Source organism: Cydia pomonella, chromosome 1 (assembly GCF_033807575.1).
Source record: "Cydia pomonella isolate Wapato2018A chromosome 1, ilCydPomo1, whole genome shotgun sequence".
Lineage (NCBI taxonomy): Eukaryota > Metazoa > Arthropoda > Insecta > Lepidoptera > Tortricidae > Cydia > Cydia pomonella.
This window is the reverse complement of record NC_084703.1, coordinates 32,934,666-32,954,080: the sequence shown is the minus strand read 5'-3', so window position 1 is coordinate 32,954,080 and position 19,415 is coordinate 32,934,666. Positions and strand designations below refer to the sequence as shown.

General features: G+C 35.4%; 1 protein-coding gene across 23 annotated transcripts in view; it reads right to left on the bottom strand.

Moving 5' to 3' along the window:
• LOC133519967 (TLD domain-containing protein 2) overlaps positions 1-19,415 on the bottom strand; it is a 184,824-nt gene that overhangs the window by 80,222 nt on the left and 85,187 nt on the right. For 14 of the 23 annotated variants that reach the window (XM_061854183.1, XM_061854251.1, XM_061854243.1 and 11 more), the window contains exon 2: positions 9,541-10,204. The exons of the other annotated variants lie outside the window; for them this stretch is intronic. In XM_061854183.1, coding sequence (XP_061710167.1) covers positions 9,541-10,088 — 548 coding nt within the window. In that variant the 5' untranslated portion in view covers positions 10,089-10,204. The remainder of the gene's footprint in view (positions 1-9,540; positions 10,205-19,415) is intronic. 23 annotated transcript variants of the gene reach the window in all.

Here is a 19,415-nt window from a genome sequence, read left to right as displayed (position 1 = left end):
TATTTGTGTTGCATCTCCATCAAATAAATAAGGAGCTCAAATAGATCGAAACAATACTAACGTCATATTACTTTGTACAACTTATTTTGAAAATCGATGTCCTATGACCACTTCAGGAGTTAGTACCTACCGTTTATGACCGCCATACTGTATTTCTTTCCTCAACACATGCAACTGCCAACACATACAGTATAGTTTATGTATCAAATTTTCAAGGTAAGTATGGGGAAAGCAAAATAAAATATTTAACTTCAACAAGAAAAAAGCGGCCAAGTGCGAGTCGGACTCGCGCATGAAGGGTTCCGTACAATTTAAGACGTATTAAAAAAAAATCTTCTTACTAGATCTTGTTCAACATTTTACCACTTTGGACACACATTTTACCACTTTGGAAGTGTCTCTCGCGCAAACTATTCAGTTTAGAAAAAAATGATATTAGGAACCTAACTATCATTTTTGAAGACCTATCCATACATACCTTACACGTATATGTTTGATGAAAAAAATTTTTTTTAAATTTTATGACGTATTAAAAAAAAACTACTCACTAGATCTCGTTCAAAACAATTTTCGGTGGAAGTTTGCATGGTAATGTATATCATATATTTTTTTTAGATTTTTCATTCTGTTATTTTAGAAGTTACAGGGGGGGGGACACACTTTTTTTCACTTTGGAAGGTTCTCTCGCACAAACTATTCAGTTTAAAAAAAAATGATATTAGAAACATTAATATCATTTTTGAAGACCTATCCATAGATACCCCACACGTATGGGTATGATGAAAAAATTTTTTTTTTTTTTAATTTCATGACGTATTAAAAAAAAACTACTTACTAGATCTCGTTCAAACCAATTTTCGGTGGAAGTTTACATGGCAATGTATATCATATATTTTTTTTAGATTTTTCATTCTGTTATTTTAGAAGTTACGGGGGGGGGGACACACTTTTTTTCACTTTGGAAGGTTCTCTCGCGCAAACTATTCAGTTAGAAAAAAATGATATTAGAAACATTAATATCATTTTTGAAGACCTATCCATAGATACCCCACACGTATGGGTATGATGAAAAAAATTTTTTTTTTTTAATTTCATAACGTATTAAAAAAAAACTACTTACTAGATCTCGTTCAAACCAATTTTCGGTGGAAGTTTACATGGCAATGTATATCATATATTTTTTTTTAGATTTTTCATTCTGTTATTTTAGAAGTTACGGGGGGGGGGGGACACACATTTTACCACTTTGGAAGTGTCTCTCGCGCAAACTATTCATTTTAGAAAAAAATGATATTAGAAACCTCAATATCATTTTTGAAGACCTATCCATAGATACCCCACACGTATGGGTTTGATGAAAAAAGATTTTTTGAGTTTCAGTTCTAAGTATGGGGAACCCCCAAAATTTATTGTTTTTTTTCTATTTTTGTGTAAACATCCTAATGCGGTTCATAGAATACATCTACTTACCAAGTTTGAACAGTACAGCTCTTATAGTTTCGGAAAAAAGTGGCTGTGACAGAATCGGACAGACAGACGGACATGACGAATCTATAAGGGTTCCGTTTTTTGCCATTTGGCTACGGAACCCTAAAAAGTAATATTTGTAGGTAGGTACTGGCAGTTAGGCGCTTAACTGAACATTTGTAAGCTTTAACTTCATAAAGTAAGGAATACGTATGGTCGAAGTTAGTTAAATAATAATATAAGCGCAAGATGTATACCAATTTTAACATTAGTTAACAAACATAATGTTTACTAAAATTATGTGAATATAGTTTATATAGAACAAACATGATATCGCGTCTTCTTGGTCTAGTTAAAAAATAGTATCATAGGTGAATGCACGATTGCAGAATCATAGTGATATGGAGGCCGAATAGTGATGAAATTATAAGTTGTGCGTTTGTATGAGCATGAGCGACGTCACGGCATTGCCCCGCGTAGCGCTGCCCAAGTTTGTCCCAGGCTGTGCCTCTCTTAAACGCACCAGTCGCAGCACACAATAATGGCTGAAATTATGGACAATTCAGCACAGGAATCTCTACGATCAGGGAATAAATTCAGATATTACCTATGTCATCTAATGTTCTCCATACAAAAAACCCGGCCAACTGCATGTCGGGCCACGCATGTAGAAGGGTTCCCCGTACCTTCAGACGAAATGAGCTTACTTTTGAGGAAAAGGCGTAAAAAATCGTATTTTACACCCGGTCAAAAGTTACAGGAAGGGGCCCAGCACATTTTTTTGGACTTTCGAAGCGATTAATAGTTTGCTTCAAATTATTTTGTAAGTAAGTGACTTGAAAATTCGTAGAATGACATTGTCACAGATAAAACTTACGTATTGTCAAATTATTAACCCTACTGCTATGTTCTGCAACATAATGTTTAAGTAACATTATGTTCCAGAACATAACGACAAGTAAGTAATAATAATCAGCATAAAAGTCGCGGGCAGCAGTTAGTAACACTTAAGAGAATTCCTTCCAACAGAATATTTTTTTATTTATGAATAAAAAGAGCTAAGCTAAATGACTACTACAAAACTACCGTAAAAGGGCCCTACTTTGCTCCATTATTTTCTCTATGTTAAAGAAAATATCCATATATTTTTAAATTATATACCTATGTATATAGATGAATTGGTATAAGAAGAACATCTTCAACATATTCATGAATTATTTTATTATATATTTTATTTTATAGATTCTGAAGCAATGAATGAGCAGCAAAGTATATCCATTATTTGGGATATCTTTGGTCCTACCTATAGTTTACTTATCGGCGCATAGTTAGATTTCCTATTGTGCGCCAAATTAATAGGTACACGCCAAATAAGAGAGAATAGACTATTTATGGCCATATGGTATACTAAGGCCCTCAACAGACGGAGCGTAAGCGTAAGAAACGCATAAGCGTATCGTAATACGCGAGTAGAACGAGAACGCTACGAGCAAGAACAACTTCAAACAAGTCCACGAAGCGTCGTCGTTTAGTGTATGAGATTTCTGCCGTCATTACGACAGGCGTTAAAAACAAAACTTCTGATAAACAATAAAAAAATGTTCCTCATCGTCAGTTGAAATCATGGCGTCACTGGCGTCAGATGTCTTCGGCGAATGTATCAACAATCTTACTTTCTATGACTAAAAACCCTATCTATGTGTCTTTGTATGTATGATTGACGCAATAATTTAAAGTATTTGAACTAATGAGATTTATAAAACGATTACGCTTACGCGACGCTCAGTGCCCAGAACTCTACGCGTATACGCTTACGCTTCGTGTGCTGAGGGCCTAACAAACTCAAAACGTGGCCTATTTATCTTATACCTTTAAACGAGCAATTCGATCAAGCTAGGTCTTATCTCTGGCAAAACGCGCATTTTTGAGTTTTTATATGTTTTCCAAGCAAAGCTCGGTCTTCTAGATAATTATAAGTATATTTTGGGTGGGATTATTGTTTACCTTCTAACATTCCACATTAGGATGTACGAGTAATGTTTGCGGATCTTAATTTTAGATGTGGGCGATGGTAGAGGTCGAATGTGCAACAACGAAAGAGGAAGACAGCTACTGACTATCTGATTTATACCGCAACTAATTTATAATCTCAATTATATTTTTTTTAAACACGATCACGATTTACACGTAGTTCTATGTACAGATAGTACCTATCACTTAGAAACGAACATAATGTACTCGTAGGTTGAGTGAAGGTATGAATAGGCTAGCTACGCTTGGTAGCCACCAGAGCGCGATCGAACCGTGTGACCCAGAGAAATCATGACAGATACATGTTCATATAGCTTCTAATGAAACTGTTGCCCAAGTGCGTGTCAGACCAAGTACAATTAAAGTTACCAAAAAAGAAGAAAATAATCAACATAAGAAAGGGGCATATATCCAATATAAAACAAGATATGTACACATATTTTATCCGGTAACATTTGTTTAATCATAAAACTCAACGTTACTTAAATTATTTTTTAATACAGTTGCTCAAAAAGTCTATTTTACGTAGCTGTTTAGCGTGCGGAAAGTTGGATTTCGCGAACTAGTGCTTTTTACATTTCCACGTGTTCCAATTCATGACTACTTATTGATGAGTGCTAATGTTAGTTTCCTTTAAAAGTCGTAATCAACATAAAAACCTACTCTTAATGTAAAAATAATAAATTTAAGCACATTTCATATATTACTACTCACCTCTTCATCATTATAACACGTTTATTTTTAAATACTGAATATTGAAACACCGTTCTTCATAAGTTGTCTGAATGGAACGGAATAGCTGCCGAAACGCCTGTCAAAGCATAGGCGTTTTTTTTTCACCGCAAGAATGTTTTAAGTTTCCAAAGGCAACACTCGATTTTTTTTTTCATATAATTTAAATATACGATACTTATGTAATAATAGTATAATATTTTATATTTACAATTGTTTTTGTCTTATAGTACATGCATAAAAAAGTACTTGTTGTTTTTCTTATTTTTTCGCAACTGTATTAAAAAACGTCGTTGGCTACACGTGCGGAAATGTCATTCTTCAGTCGTCCCATATCTCGGTACTCGTGGGGTAATGACATATTTTCCGCACTAGCATCGAAATGTACTATTTCATGTCTCATGATCTGAAAGTGGGGCGTTGTTGTTCTATAAATAAATATTATAGGGACATTCTTACACAAATTGACTAAGTTCCACGGTAAGCCAAGAAGGCCGATGTTATGGGTACTCAGACAAATATTTATACAATACAATACAAATATACTTTATTGCACACCTCAATACAGAAACAGTACAAATAATACAACACATAAAGAAGAGGTAAACAACAGGCGGTCTTATCGCTAAAAAGCGATCTCTTCCAGAAAACCTTTAGGTAGCGGAATAAAAAAAAAAAAATGTTATGTCAGTAGGTGTTCCAGATGCAATAAAAGAAGTCTAGCACAGAATAAACACAAAACTAAACAATATAATTAACATATACAAATATAAAAAAGATATATACATACATAATTATATTAAAATACATATTATATATATATAATAAATGCCAGCCATAAGTATGGAAAAGGAAGCAGATAAAAGTATTACGGAGCAGGTAAAAAGTGAAGTTTAATGAGTCTCTTGAAAGAATTTATATAATATACAAATACTTAAATACATAGAAAACATTCATGACTCAGGAACAAATATCTGTGCTCATCACAGAAATAAATGCCCTCACCGGGATTCGAACCCAGGACCATCGGCTTCATAGGCAGGGTCACTATCCACTAGGCCAGACCGGTCGTTTATAAAGTGTGCAGAAAGTGATACGTTTCTGTTCTAGATCATTTTACTTTCCATGTAAGTTTTCATTATTTTTACGACAAGGAATTAAAATATACATTCTGATATTTAACCCCCATTTCATATATGATACTTTTACCTTAATTGTTAATTGAAAGTACCCACAAGAAATATTATGAAAGTTTATACTTAGCCATGTTTGAAAGGAAGTGTATTATTAAGGTTTATAAATAACTAATGAAATTATGATTTAATGTATCCACCTATATATAATTATACCCGACTACCGCAAAGCTTAAAATAATCAGGAGATTTTTGAACCTATGTGCGAATATATATTCTGTTGATGTATGTAAAAGCCCGACCAGAAATATATGATCATTGTCAAGAGGGCGCTGTTGTTCTTATGTATAGGGTGACAGTTCAGTTTCGTATGAAAAATGTAGTTCTAATGAAATTCCGCAATATGGCGCGTGATCATATATTGCTGGTCATGCTTTATATTTTACCATAGCATCTTAGGGCTTCGAGGGAAGAAGTCTAAAAAAAAACTATAAAAGACCTAACATACAAACAATGCGATTAAATCTAAATTGATTTGCGATATCAGCAGCTGCTTAAAGCGATAACGTGTGCTATGCTATAACTTTGATTTGAAATGCATTAATTATTTGTTGTGTATTCATACATATTTGCAAATATAAATACAAGAAAATTCGCTAATACACAATAACTGGCCGCTCCAAATCCAGTGACAAATGGCTGTACTATACAACGTGAACCTAATTTTTTTTTATGTAGACGTTGCAAACCTTTTCACGTTGGAGTTGTGGTACGAGTCGTCTAAGTCGTATTTGCCCAAAGGTTGATAAAGAGAGATGTTACAGTACAAATAGTTTTAAAACATACCTACTCTTAACCTGAAAATGGATAGAAAACAAAGTCATATTTTAATTCATATAATATAATATAAATATAACAGGGCGAAAATGCGGCATGGCGGGCATAAATATTTGTACAAGTCATGTTTCAAGAACACAAACTGTATACTTGTACAAAGATAACATAATGCCCACGTAAATCTAGATAGCGTCGGTTACTAATTTATCAAGATGACTAAAATCATAAATTTGTCACGTAGGTACACAATACAGTACACACACACTCTCTTGCAAACATGTACCTATCTGGCCTACGCGGCAAGAAATAAACACTTACGTAAACCGCGAATTCAAAATCACGACTCTGAATTATAACTCCGTAACAAAATAGGACTATTAAAAAAACAAGATTCGTTCAGTACCCCTAGTGTAAATAAATTAGATTTCGAAACGTGACGTACGGCGTTTGCGTTTAGTCTCATTTTGTATGTGATTTAGAAAGAGCGCGCCAAGCGGGACGTTTTGGAAACTCAAAATCCTATACAAAATGACACTTAACGCAAACGCGTTCGTCACGTTATGATGTCGATTAAATTTACACAAGGGGTACAGATCAATGGCAATAAAGAACAAAAGCATCATATTTTGAAAGATTTATGTTACATACGAGTATATCCCGTGAGCTGGTTGTCATCAGGTCATCACGGTAAGCAAAACGAGCGATCTGAAACTTTTTTACACCACGACGGTGGCAAACAAGCATACGACCCGCCTGATGGTAAGCAGTTACCGCAGGCTATAGGCGCCTGCAACTCCAGAAGTGTTACATGCACGTTACCGACGCTTACTAAACTTGGTTGCCTATTGTGGCCTGGAAATCGACTCATTTTGTAATTACGTACGTTATAAATGTTATAATATAATTTGCGGCACAAGTTCCGCGCAAATTTCAAGAAGGCAAAAATTGACTAGTTCTTAGTCTGCACAATGTTTTCTAGTTTTTTTATAATAAAAATCGGCCAAAAGCATGTCGGGCCATGCTCAGTGTAGCGTTCCGTAGTTATCATTCTGTCATAATAGGCTATACGGAGGCTATTAGTAAGTATCATGTACGAGTACATTACATGATACTTCGTGCTTAAAAAGCATAACCGAGTACCTTTGCAGCGCTTTGTACGTCTTTTTACTAAGAAGAGAAAACTTTTTGCAATAACTCAAAAACGACTGGACCGATCATGTTCGCTATAGTTTTCAATGAAAGTATTAATTAACCTTTTTTTACTTTTTTTTTCATAATTTTCGCACCTATGGCACATTTTTAGGGTTCCGTAGCCAAATGGCAAAAAACGGAACCCTTATAGATTCGTCATGTCCGTCTGTCTGTCCGATTCTGTCACAGCCACTTTTTTCCGAAACTATAAGAGCTGTACTGTTCAAACTTAGTAAGTGGATGTATTCTATGAACCGCATTAAGATTTTCACACAAAAATAGAAAAAAAACAATAAATTTTGGGGGTTCCCCATACTTAGAACTGAAACTCAAAAAATCTTTTTTCATCAAACCCATACGTGTGGGGTATCTATGGATAGGTCTTCAAAAATGATATTTAGATTCCTAATATCATTTTTTTCTAAACTGAATAGTTTCCGCGAGAGACACTTCCAAAGTGGTAAAATGTTGAACAAGATCTAGTAAGAAGATTTTTTTTTAATACGTCTTAAATTGTACGGAACCCTTCATGCGCGAGTCCGACTCGCACTTGGCCGCTTTTTTTTTCTTTCGCAGCGATTATTTTCGAACGTATTCAATTTATCAAATAATGGTTGTTAATCGTTTTGGAAGACCTATCCATAGATACCCCACACCATTGGCTTAAAGCGAAAAAAAAATTAAAAAAGAAAACAATTTGTATGGGACGTACCCTAATTTTTTTTGTGTCGCCATGCATGATTTATGTGCCCAGGCCAATTTGCAGCCTTCTAGCACTAACGATCACGGAGCAAAGCCGTGGACGGACAGACAGAGGGACATGGCGCAACGATAGTTGACTACGGAACCCTAAAAATCAAGAAACGGCCCGCTGAGAGGTTAGCACGAACCAGATGCAAATCGCTCGTCTCGGTTTTTTCACGCTTTACGTGTTAACTTACTTTAAAATCGAACGATGAATCATCAAATATATATCATAGTTTTTAACGAAGAAATCTCTCGCAATATTTAAGTATTTACTAGTGGGGTTACGTGACCCTGAAAGTAACTAATGCTACTAGAGCAAACGCAGAATATGAACAATCGTGCTCCATTAGGTCAAGGAAATCAACTAGGCATAGACCTGGTGAACTATTTTATTAAAACTTTTATTTTCTTTCTATTACATCCTGTTTAGGTATAATAGCATATTTTCAAGACTACACACCTTACTATTCTAGTGTTCGCCTATTTACTGATTGGCTAATTTAATTGTAAAGTGGAAATAAAATAATTTATTGTGACTGTCGCTTATAGTGATTGTTACAGTTCGATTTAGCCCATTGTGTAATCAATGCAAAATAATACAATGGGACAATCGGCATAATATTTAGTTAATAACTCATACGTGTACCTTGAGGTAGATAGATTCAGATATATTTATTTCTCAATAGCAATACACAATTTTCATTAAGACGAAAGTGGACGACCTACGTGAAATCACATTGTCATAAAAACGTAGTCCTCATTTTCCTCTTTGGATACTAACATTACTGAAAATATTTTGACGCAATTCGTTGTATATCGACCACGGCCATGCCCCCCCCCCCCCCCCTCCTCCTACGTTTGATTTTTATCGGATTTTTAATTATTAAGAGTTAGGAGCATTTCAAATTTTGTATGAAAACTATTATTCCCTCCTAATTTTTACAATAATCAAAAACACAAAAAAAAATTCAAACGTAAGGGCATAGCTATTTTTAATATACATCAAATTATGTAAAAATATTTTCCATAATGTCAATATCCAGAGAGGAAAATGAGGACTACGTTTGTATGGAGAAGCGGCCGACCCCTTTCCTCTTAATACAAACAAAAATATACACACATAATGAGATCTTCAAGGTAGGTACACTAGGTACACATTTTAAGGGGATGCCTGGCGAGAATGACCTTCGATCTGAATCCCTTGGTTTTATAATATATCTATACATAAGCGTGAAAAAGCACGGTTGGATGTTGAATATAAAGATGGCACTTAGTCGAAAATGTTCAGTTTTTGACTGATATGGTAGGATGGGGTTTAGGTGTATGATCATTATCAATAGTGACCCTAGAGCCTGACAGAGGTTTTGAAACAATAACAGCGCACAATAATGTATTTACTAACCTGTTTTTGATGTTATCAGGCACGAATACATTCCACCAAGATGGCCTTTTTTGCCGTATGTATACAGGGGTGTCACTTTCCTCGTCAGTATCGTTCCCTCCTCCTGATTTTCGTCTCTTCTTACGCTCCAGTTGCAGGCGTGCCGCCCAGGATCGACGGCGACCTTTGTCACTAAACCCCTCTGCCCCTACGGACACTGACAATGAAGCCCGACGGGGGGGATCAGGCGGAGGGCCGTCGAAATCGCTCAGCTGTCTATATCGTTCAGCGAATGCTGCGTCAGAAGCTCGCCGACCGTTAGCCGCCGTTCTTGGCGGGTCAGCGAGTATCATATCGGAAAATGCTTCGTCATCATCTGTATCAGGCGCGAAAGGTTCGTCGCTAAAGCGCCGCGGAGTCTCGTCTATGGACTCCTGCAGGCTGGCGAGAGGCAGGCTGGGGCGGTGCGATCGAAGACCGCGCGGTGCGCGCCCCGGCCGGCCCTGCAGCCGAGCCAGCGCCAGCGGTACGGGCGGCTCTGTCAGCGTGGGCTCACTTCCACTCATCATGCTCGATATAAGTGCACTCCAAAAGCTTTCAAACACAGTTTTATTTAAACTGCATGTCTGTTACTACTACACCATTTTCAAGATAACGTTCCATATAATACTGCAGTATGTTACCACTATAATAATAATAATAACGTTTTGGTCCTGGCATACATGTGACAAATGTGACATTGGCAATTGTGAATTAGTATTAGGGACTTCAAAGTATAAGGTATGGATGAAATAGACTAAAAGGGAATGTTACCTAATATTCCTGTGTATATAAACTAGGCATTTGAGGTAGTTTCGAATGGTTTGTTAGGCATCGTACTATGTAAGTACCTCGCGCGAAATAATTAATTCCTTGTAGCTAATATATAATTTTGAAAATTGCATCTACTATTTAGACTATAAGCGTTTCTACTGTAGCAGCATTAAGCAAGATAACTTGGTAAGCGTTGACAGTAGCTTAAGTGTTGCCAAAGTATGAAATGCTTCGGCAGACTTAACGCCTTAAGGCATTACTACCAGTCAACCATTCACTCACTTTATGTACGCAATAATATTTTTACATTTACATTTTTGTACCAAATATTATGAGAAACGGCGGTGGATCCACAACTGTGATGTTAAATTAAAAAAAATGAAACGGTAGGTACATGTTAACCTAACCCTAATTAAGAAATATATCACGTCGTTTGAACCCCGAAAAATGATTATAAGTCGACTTCTAATTTTATTACATGACTGCCCAAAAAGGGATGTAGGTAATGGTTTCAAGTTTCAGGTACGAATGTGGATATGAGTTATATGGATATGTATAGTATATGTTCTTAAATTCGTCTTGAGTGTAGTAAAATCCCTAAAACAGCAATCTTTGTGTCACCCCGACATATGTAATACAGTAGATAAAAAATACTTAGACATAGTTACTTTAGCTAATTGAATTGAATGTACTAATATAGGTACAATATTTAAATATCAGCCGTAGGTAATCAGATTAGACCTGTAAGTACGTAACAATAAATAGATAGTAAAGCGAAGTAGCATTCCGCGGCATTGTCTGGCTGACAAATAGTCTCACTTTACCGACAATGCGTTAACTAGTTAACGCTAATGGCAGCAAATGAATGGGTATATTAAACCGTAACGGTACCTACAAATTTACTATGTCACTTACAATTATACGGTTTTAATTTATCAGTCTATTTCAATAAAATGAATTATTCGTGATTTCCATGCATGTTATTTCACATGATAAATGACTCACTTTACAGGGAACAAACATATTTTTTACATTAGGATTCTTTAACGGACATATCTCTAGCAGGTATTGTGCAATGGGACAATATGGCCAAACTTGTTAACAAGAGTAAATCGAATGCTCGCATACCAGAGGATTTATGAGTAGATTTTACTTTAATTTTTATATCGTCCGTGTATGTTTTTCATTGCACTTGAGCGGAAAATGAAAATTTTAAGCCAAATAAGATAAATACGGTAAAAGCTAGACATTTTCCTGCCATTTTATTAACTACTGGTATAAAATTATGGCATAAGAGACACCAAATCGGTATACTTACCGCTACGATTGAAAGTAGTGTACAAATCGTAGTTTATGTGACTGCTACACAATGACAGGCGTTAAAATACGAAAGTGGTTTTATGACACGAAAGTGAGTTTAATATATAATAGGGTCACATGAGTCTTTTAATGCCTAATTAAAATACTCGTGATATGAGTATAGACTTATAGAGGTCAAACAAGATTGCTTTGTTTTTCGGAAAAGTACGAAATTTGAATATATTTCGAAAAGAAATTTGTTTAAAAAAACAGTTTATTAATTGAATTTACATATAGTAAATGAATTGTATTGCATTGAGAATTCAAGAGTTTACAACAGAAATAATGATTTTACAATAGATACACGTCACTATTATAATAATATTTTAGAACTAAACCTCATTTAAAAAAAAGTCTTTATTATAATACTAAAATTGGTCACTTTTAGAATACTAATTAAAATGTCATTCACAGATAGAATAATATCATTTGCCTATAATAAAAGCCTTTTAACTTGCACTTGGACAGCGTCCTCTTGCTGCAAACTCTCTTTGAGAGACCAGCATCAGAGCGTGTGCAGCAAGAGGGCGCTGTTGTAATATATAGGTACATATAGCTAGGCAGCACTGAAAGTACTAAAGAAAATATCGATCACCTCCTCTCTCGTGAGAGAATGTCGAGAGGAGCTTAACTCGATAGGCAAGCAACGAAGTATCACGGTGGCGTGGGTACCAGGACACCAGGGAGTGACAGAAAATGAAAGATCGGACGAGTTGGCGAGCATGGGGGCGAAGACGGAATATATGTGTCCGGAACCGGCTCTATCTACGTCACCAAATGTCACGAAGGGAGTCATAGACGAGGTAAAAGAAATGGAAGCACAGAGATTAGGAAGAAAAGACTGGATGCAGACAGTCGAAACGACGATCACAGGAAAACCAGGTATCTTATGAAACTAGGTAAGAGCAGTCTGAGACTACTGACGGGACTGGTAATAACACTCTTTAACAGACATCTTAAGATATTGGAAATTAGGAAAGATGCCTCCTGTCCACACTGTGGTAAGGTGGAGACTAGCTTACACTTACTAGCAGAATTTATTATGTATGTGGCACCGCGATATAATACATTCTGTAGAGACATCCTGAAAGAGAACAAACTAATGGACGTCGAACTCAAAGATGTCCGTCTGGTCTGCAGGAAAACAAGAAGATTTAAGGACAATAGTGTGGGAATGCTGCCGGGACAGTAACCTGCAACTCCAACCTCAGGGAATTGGGCTGAATGAACGCGACACGTGATTGACAGCCCGCTTGTTTCCGGCCGGACGTTCCTACACTACATCTATGTACATCTGCGCTTGGACAAGATCAACTGGCAGGTAGCTTGCTGCGTGTTGGACAAATGTGAATTTAGGCCCAAACTTTTTTAGGGTCTTTTCTTCTTGTTGCAATTTTCAAAACTCTGTTCAAGTATTATATTGATAACGTTTACCTCACAATTGTATACTGTAACGCAATTTTAGAATTTAGATTCAATGAGAATGTAGTAAACCGCCTTAAGTCGTTCAATTTTTATTTCTTCCCGTTTCTCAAAGAAAAATAAGCTCAGCTAATTAAATTATGAACCTCAACATGTTCAACTATATCATCATTTATATTTAGAAATTTGGAATCAGTGCATCGAGGACTAGTATTAAATAAAATCGATTTTGATTTGCTACTTTTCAAGGTATAGATGTCGTATAGATAACTAATACTTGTTAACTGAGAACTACGTAGAAAATGCGATGAGAGTTCTATTGGTTACCTCATTCAATTGTGCTATAAACTGTACGAAAGCTGCATTTAAGTCCAAAAATAAACCTGCTTGTTCCTAAGGTTAAGTTGAAGCACCGTAATCAACTCATCATTAGGATTATTACGCAAAATCATAAATAAGTGAGTTAAAATAATATAAATCTTTTGTTCTTATTTTCGAAGCGAACAAGTATTCGTTCCTATGCACTTTGTGTGGAAAGATGTTGATTAGATATGATTCAGTTTCTTGGCAGGATAATTATGCAGTCATTATTTGTGGAATGTGTTTCTGGTATCGTATTGCCTCTTCGTAGGAGTAAAAACACTATTGATTGTGGTCTAAATCGAGTAAAGCAGTATCGGCGCTACGAGTATGCCTAAGCAGGTGGTGTAGCTTTCGTAATTGCATAGATAGTATGCGGCCGGCGGCGCACGCGCAACCCGACTGTTATGCGGGGAAAGTTGCCACCTTCGCGCATAAATGGATTTCGTTTTATGCTTTGCTAAATGGTTCGATTGCGTTTTGTTTATTTTTAGAAATATTATAAACTAAGCAAGCCATATAGTTAAAACAGTGACTGTGCAAAGTAGTGGAATGTTAGAATTAGGAAACCTAAAATATGAAATAGGAATCATCAAACATCCAGAATGTCATGATTTATTTATGTTTACATTTAAGATAGCAGTTAAATAATAATTATACTATGACAACATTATTATGTTACCCCGATTAATACAGGGGTGGTTGGGAAAATAACATTATACTGTTGGCAACACGGTAGTTTTAGCAAGTGGTGGGGACACGGTAAATTTTGGACAGGCTCGTTCACTTGGGTTGAGGCTGTCAAAGAGGACGCATCGTAATGAACTGGTTAGGTCAGAGTACCTGCAAGTATCCCGATTGTTGTAGTAGTAACAGTTTAGAGTAACCATGCGATAAGAAGCACTATAAGTACAATGTTTAATCTTGACACTTAATGAGCAAGACTGCACAACCTTTTATATAATTTTACCTTTTTTTATTTATTTTGTCTATGGTTTTCTATCCTGTTTTTATCTATTTTTACTATTTGTCAGATTACATTTTGTTTCTCAAAGAAAACCAGTGCCTTCTACTTAAGTCCACTAAACTTAACTTGAAAAAATATAAATATTTTTTTAAGATAATGTAGTAGATGTTTGCTACGCAATCAAAATTACGTTCAAGCAGTCGTCTGAGGCAGCAAGGTCACAACCCAATTTAGAATATTGTCGATGAACCTGCATTACGCATCATAAAACAAATCAACACGCTAAATACTACTAAGTTACAGGCTTCATAGGTAGCTAATACGATGCCAAATGTGCAAATGCTAAGCACAATATCTAAGAATTCGTAAGCATTTTTGATGCGCATACTCGTTTGTAATATTTATAATTCGTAACTAACACGACATTATCCAGGTCAGGATCACAGTGGCCAAGCGCTATTTAATAATGATTCAATAAGGTGTTTACATGTAAACTAATTAAATAATTCGTTATGTGTCAGCGCGTGGCTATAGAAATGGTACCGGTTAGGATAAAATAAATTCACGTAGGTATTTAACTAACCTCCTACCGCCCAATTGGAGAATGCCTTTTATAGGCCCCCTCTAATTTAACGAAATCTTCAATTGTTGTTTAGTACGCCAATTATTCAGAATCAACTGTATTTTTTTTCTTTCAAGTATGGTGTAATACTAGAAGTTACGAATAAAAAACTTACACAATTACGTGGGAAAGTCTGTCCGAATTGTATAGCTTGCTAACGTGCAAAATCGGTATTGAAAGGGCTTGAACTAACAAGCTAGACGTGTATTTTTATACAGAACCAACCTTACAACCTGATCATAATGCACATTGTAACATTTCAGTGGGTAGGTACATTAACACAATCTGCATATACTCGTATTATATTTTGTAGATACAGAATATGATATGACGCAAGATTTAACCAAAAGTCTCAGAAGGATATCAGATGCAATCCAAACCGCGTAGATAATAAGTACCCCTCGGGGATTGTGTAAGGTTTCAGCTCCGTTGAATGGTTTCTTATTTGCTTACCTATTACGCATCACTCGGGTTACTCTCCCTCCATAAAGGTATACGCGTTCAACTTAATTCAATCAGAAATGCCAAACTTAATCAATTAAGTACAATAAACAAATGCAGGCATAAGGTAGAAGTACAGTCAAGTTCATAAATATGTATACATATTTTCACCTTATTGCAATGGATTAAGGTTAAGAAATGTATACATATTTATGAACTCGACTGTACTAGTGCTCAACGCTGCACTAGTCACCGACATGGGCACTTTATTTCATGGAAATATAGGTTAAATTTGAACAACGAAGATTTTTCTGTATTCGAACTTAATCCTTGTCACTTTGACATAAAGTGCCCATGTCGAGTAGTAGTGCAGCGTCGAGCACTAGTACTTCTACCGTACTTGTACTTTCTTTAAAAAATCCAATAGTTACAACTTGTTGAAAAAATCAAGAAAAATTAATGATCGACTGTTCTTGAAATTACCTACCAGGTAATTACCTAATCTGCAATAGTACATTTCGATGCTAGTCGAAAGTATGTCATAAGTAGCAAGACTCGGGACGAGTGAAGAATGACATTTCCGCACGTGTAGCGAACGACGTTTTTTAATACAGTTGCGAAAAAATAAGAAAAACAACAAGTACTTTTTTTATGCATGTACTATAAGACAAACAATTGGCTACTTGACTGTTTTTTGTAAATAATGTCAAATGATCTTGATTTTCCTGAGGATCAAATGTTTATATAGGACTCATGGCATTTAAGCAACACAAAGATCAGAAATGAGACTTAAAGTCTAACGCTCGCACTCGACGATTGAAACGCCTCTAACAAAATGATAAGGTGATGTGACGTCACATCATATAAGTCTGTCCTAAATGTATGGAAGATCAAGGAAATTGCCATTTTGACCCTGTTATATTGCGTTTATGTGTATAGTTGTCATACATTTTCTATTATTAAAAGACAATATTTATTTATTTTTGAGATTTCGGAGCCTTGGATTTATTTATAATCTCAATATATTTTTTTGAATCCACTTTTTTATAATGGATGGCTCATTTTCTATCCATTTAACTAAATTTTGTTATAATATTCAACAAGTGTCAAGTACCCAATTGTAAATATAAAATATACTATTATTACCTAAGTATCATTATTTACGATTATTTGTGTATCGTAAAACAATATCGAATGTTGCCTTAGGAAACTTAAAACATTCTTGCGGTGAGAAATAACGCCTCTGCTTTGACAGGCGTTTCGGCAGCTATTCCGTTCCATTCAGACAACTTATTAAGAAACGTTTTTCAATATTCAATATTAAAAAATAAACTTGTTATAATGATGAAGAGGTAAGTAATAATATATGAAATATGCTTAAATTTATTATTTTTACATTAACAGTAAGTTTTTATGTTGATTACGACTTTTAAAGGAAACTATCATTAACACTCATCAATAAGTAGTCATCAAATGGAACACGCCGAAAAGTAAAAAGCACTAGTTCGCGAAATCCAACTTTCCGCACGCACAATAGCACTTTTTGAGCAACTGTATTAATAGTACATTACGATACAAGTGCGAAAAATAGGAAATTTGAAACGAGTGGCGATAAATTAAAACACAACCGAAGGGAGCGAAGTTAAAAAAATAAGTGTAAACTAGCTATACTAAATAACTGAAGAATATCACTATGTTACTAAACTAAAAGTAAACAAAAGATGTACAAAACTAAGAAAAAAGTAAACAAAAGATGTACAAAACTAAGAAATCTACAGAGACAAAACAAATATTGTAAACCCAAATATAATAACATATATGGCACTAGGCTGTATACATATATATTACCTAAAATATTAAACGATTTGCCAGAAGATGTTCGTGTAAAGTACTTAAATGGTAAACATATAAAAAAAGTTATTAAAATGCACTTATTGAAATCTAAACGTTTAGCATTTCAGGTACATAAGAATCCTACAATGTATTTCTTTTTTTTTAATTAGACATAAGACATTAATATATGTATTGTTCTCTGAACTCCCCATCGGCACACAAACCTCCTCAAGATTTTGCCTACGATGGGTCTTGTATTAAATTCTAGACTGTAAATTGTTGTTTATTCAATAAATAAATTAAAAAAATCGACATGGAGTTGCGAATTACCTATTCGCACATGTATCGTACAACGTTACAGTACATATGGCCCTTTAAATGTTCGACACAGTAACGTAATATGCTCGTTTTCGCACTAGTGCTATAAAGTAGCACCATATGTACTGTAAAAAATATTATACTTTTAACGATTTTCTTTAATTGCGAGTAGCTAGGGTAGTTTAATATAAGTGTTGTATTAAAATATTATTATATTCTTTTAAATTGTTTTCTTGCTGATATCGTAGGGAGAGTGCTGGAAATATTCGATACAATTTATTATTGTATTTACGTTTTTTTTTTCGTAGTTTTGTTCCAATAACAGGGTGTTCTTCAATATATGCACTATTTTCAAGCAAATTGGAACTTATTGTGGTAAGTCAACGTGGTGCTTATTGCTTGAACATGACAGAATATCTTTAATTCAGACATGTTGAGAAAGCCAAAGTAGTCGTAATTATAAAAAATATAACATAGTAAGTAAAGGCAACATTCGTATGTGTCAGTCAGCCGGTGCAGGCGTAACCAGCGTCCGCGACCTCTCAATGTCATCGAGGAGATTAACCTACAGCGAGAGAGGGCCCGACATCCGACCCTTCATTATCACAATCTTCCAACAACAACTTTATTCGCTATTTCTGTCAGGTAAATAGCTATTTTATCTACACGTTTTAATTACTTTTTGGGTGTAAAAATATAATCCGAATAAATAGTCCATTCCTATTTGTCCCCACCTGTAAGTATAGGTACGTACTCGGAGGGAAAAAAGGCACCTGTTGTACCACTTGCAACAACTCTGAGCAATATCGCCAGTCACAACCGCGGAGGACAACTGGGAATAAAAAATCTCACTTCCCCTTAGTTGGTTGTTACCACCCGAATAGATGCAATGCCAGTTTTTAAATATCAACGTACGGTATATAAAATATTAACCACGTGTTCAAATTTTGTATCAAAAAATAAAATGTCATGAATTTTCTGGATTTATTAAATTTATTCCTAGTTGTTTTTAGTGGAACTAAGCTATCTTATTTCCAGTATAAGATACAACTTCCGCACAGCTACTTTACCAGCCACCTGAATTACTAGGTACGTGAAGACTTATATTTTGTATCCGACCTGCGATATACGACCTGGGAACTACACGCCGCATTGTGGGCTGATATTCGGCTCAAATAGCATTGTTATGGTAATTTTTAAATTTGGGACAATTTGGCATAAAGAGTGCGAGTTATGATATTTTTTCGAAAAAAATGTATGCAGCAGGAACAAAAAATCAATTTAGTTCAAAAAACCGCAAAACAAACGCAGATGGTTATTCTACGAATTATTTGTGATTATTTGGCATACTACATATTTTCGTCACGGTTGCGTTTCTTTTTAGGGTTCCGTACCCAAAGGGTCAAACGGGACCCTATTACTCCGCTGTCCGTCCGTTTGTCACCAGGCTGTATCTCATGAATTGTGATAGTTAGCCAGTTGAAATTTATACAGATTATGTATTTCTGTTGTCGCTATAACAACAAATACTAAAAACAGAATAAAATAAATATGTCTTTCCAATCTCGAGGTTCTCATCCAGTCACCGAAGTTAAGCAACGTCGGGCGGGGTCAGTACTTGGATGGGTGACCGTTTTTATAGATAATGGTACGGACGGAACCCTTCCTTTGCGAGATCGACCCGTACTTGGCCGATTTAACTTAAAATCGTTTATTGTTTCTATGGAAAAGTGGTAAAAACCGAAATTGACATTAAAAGTT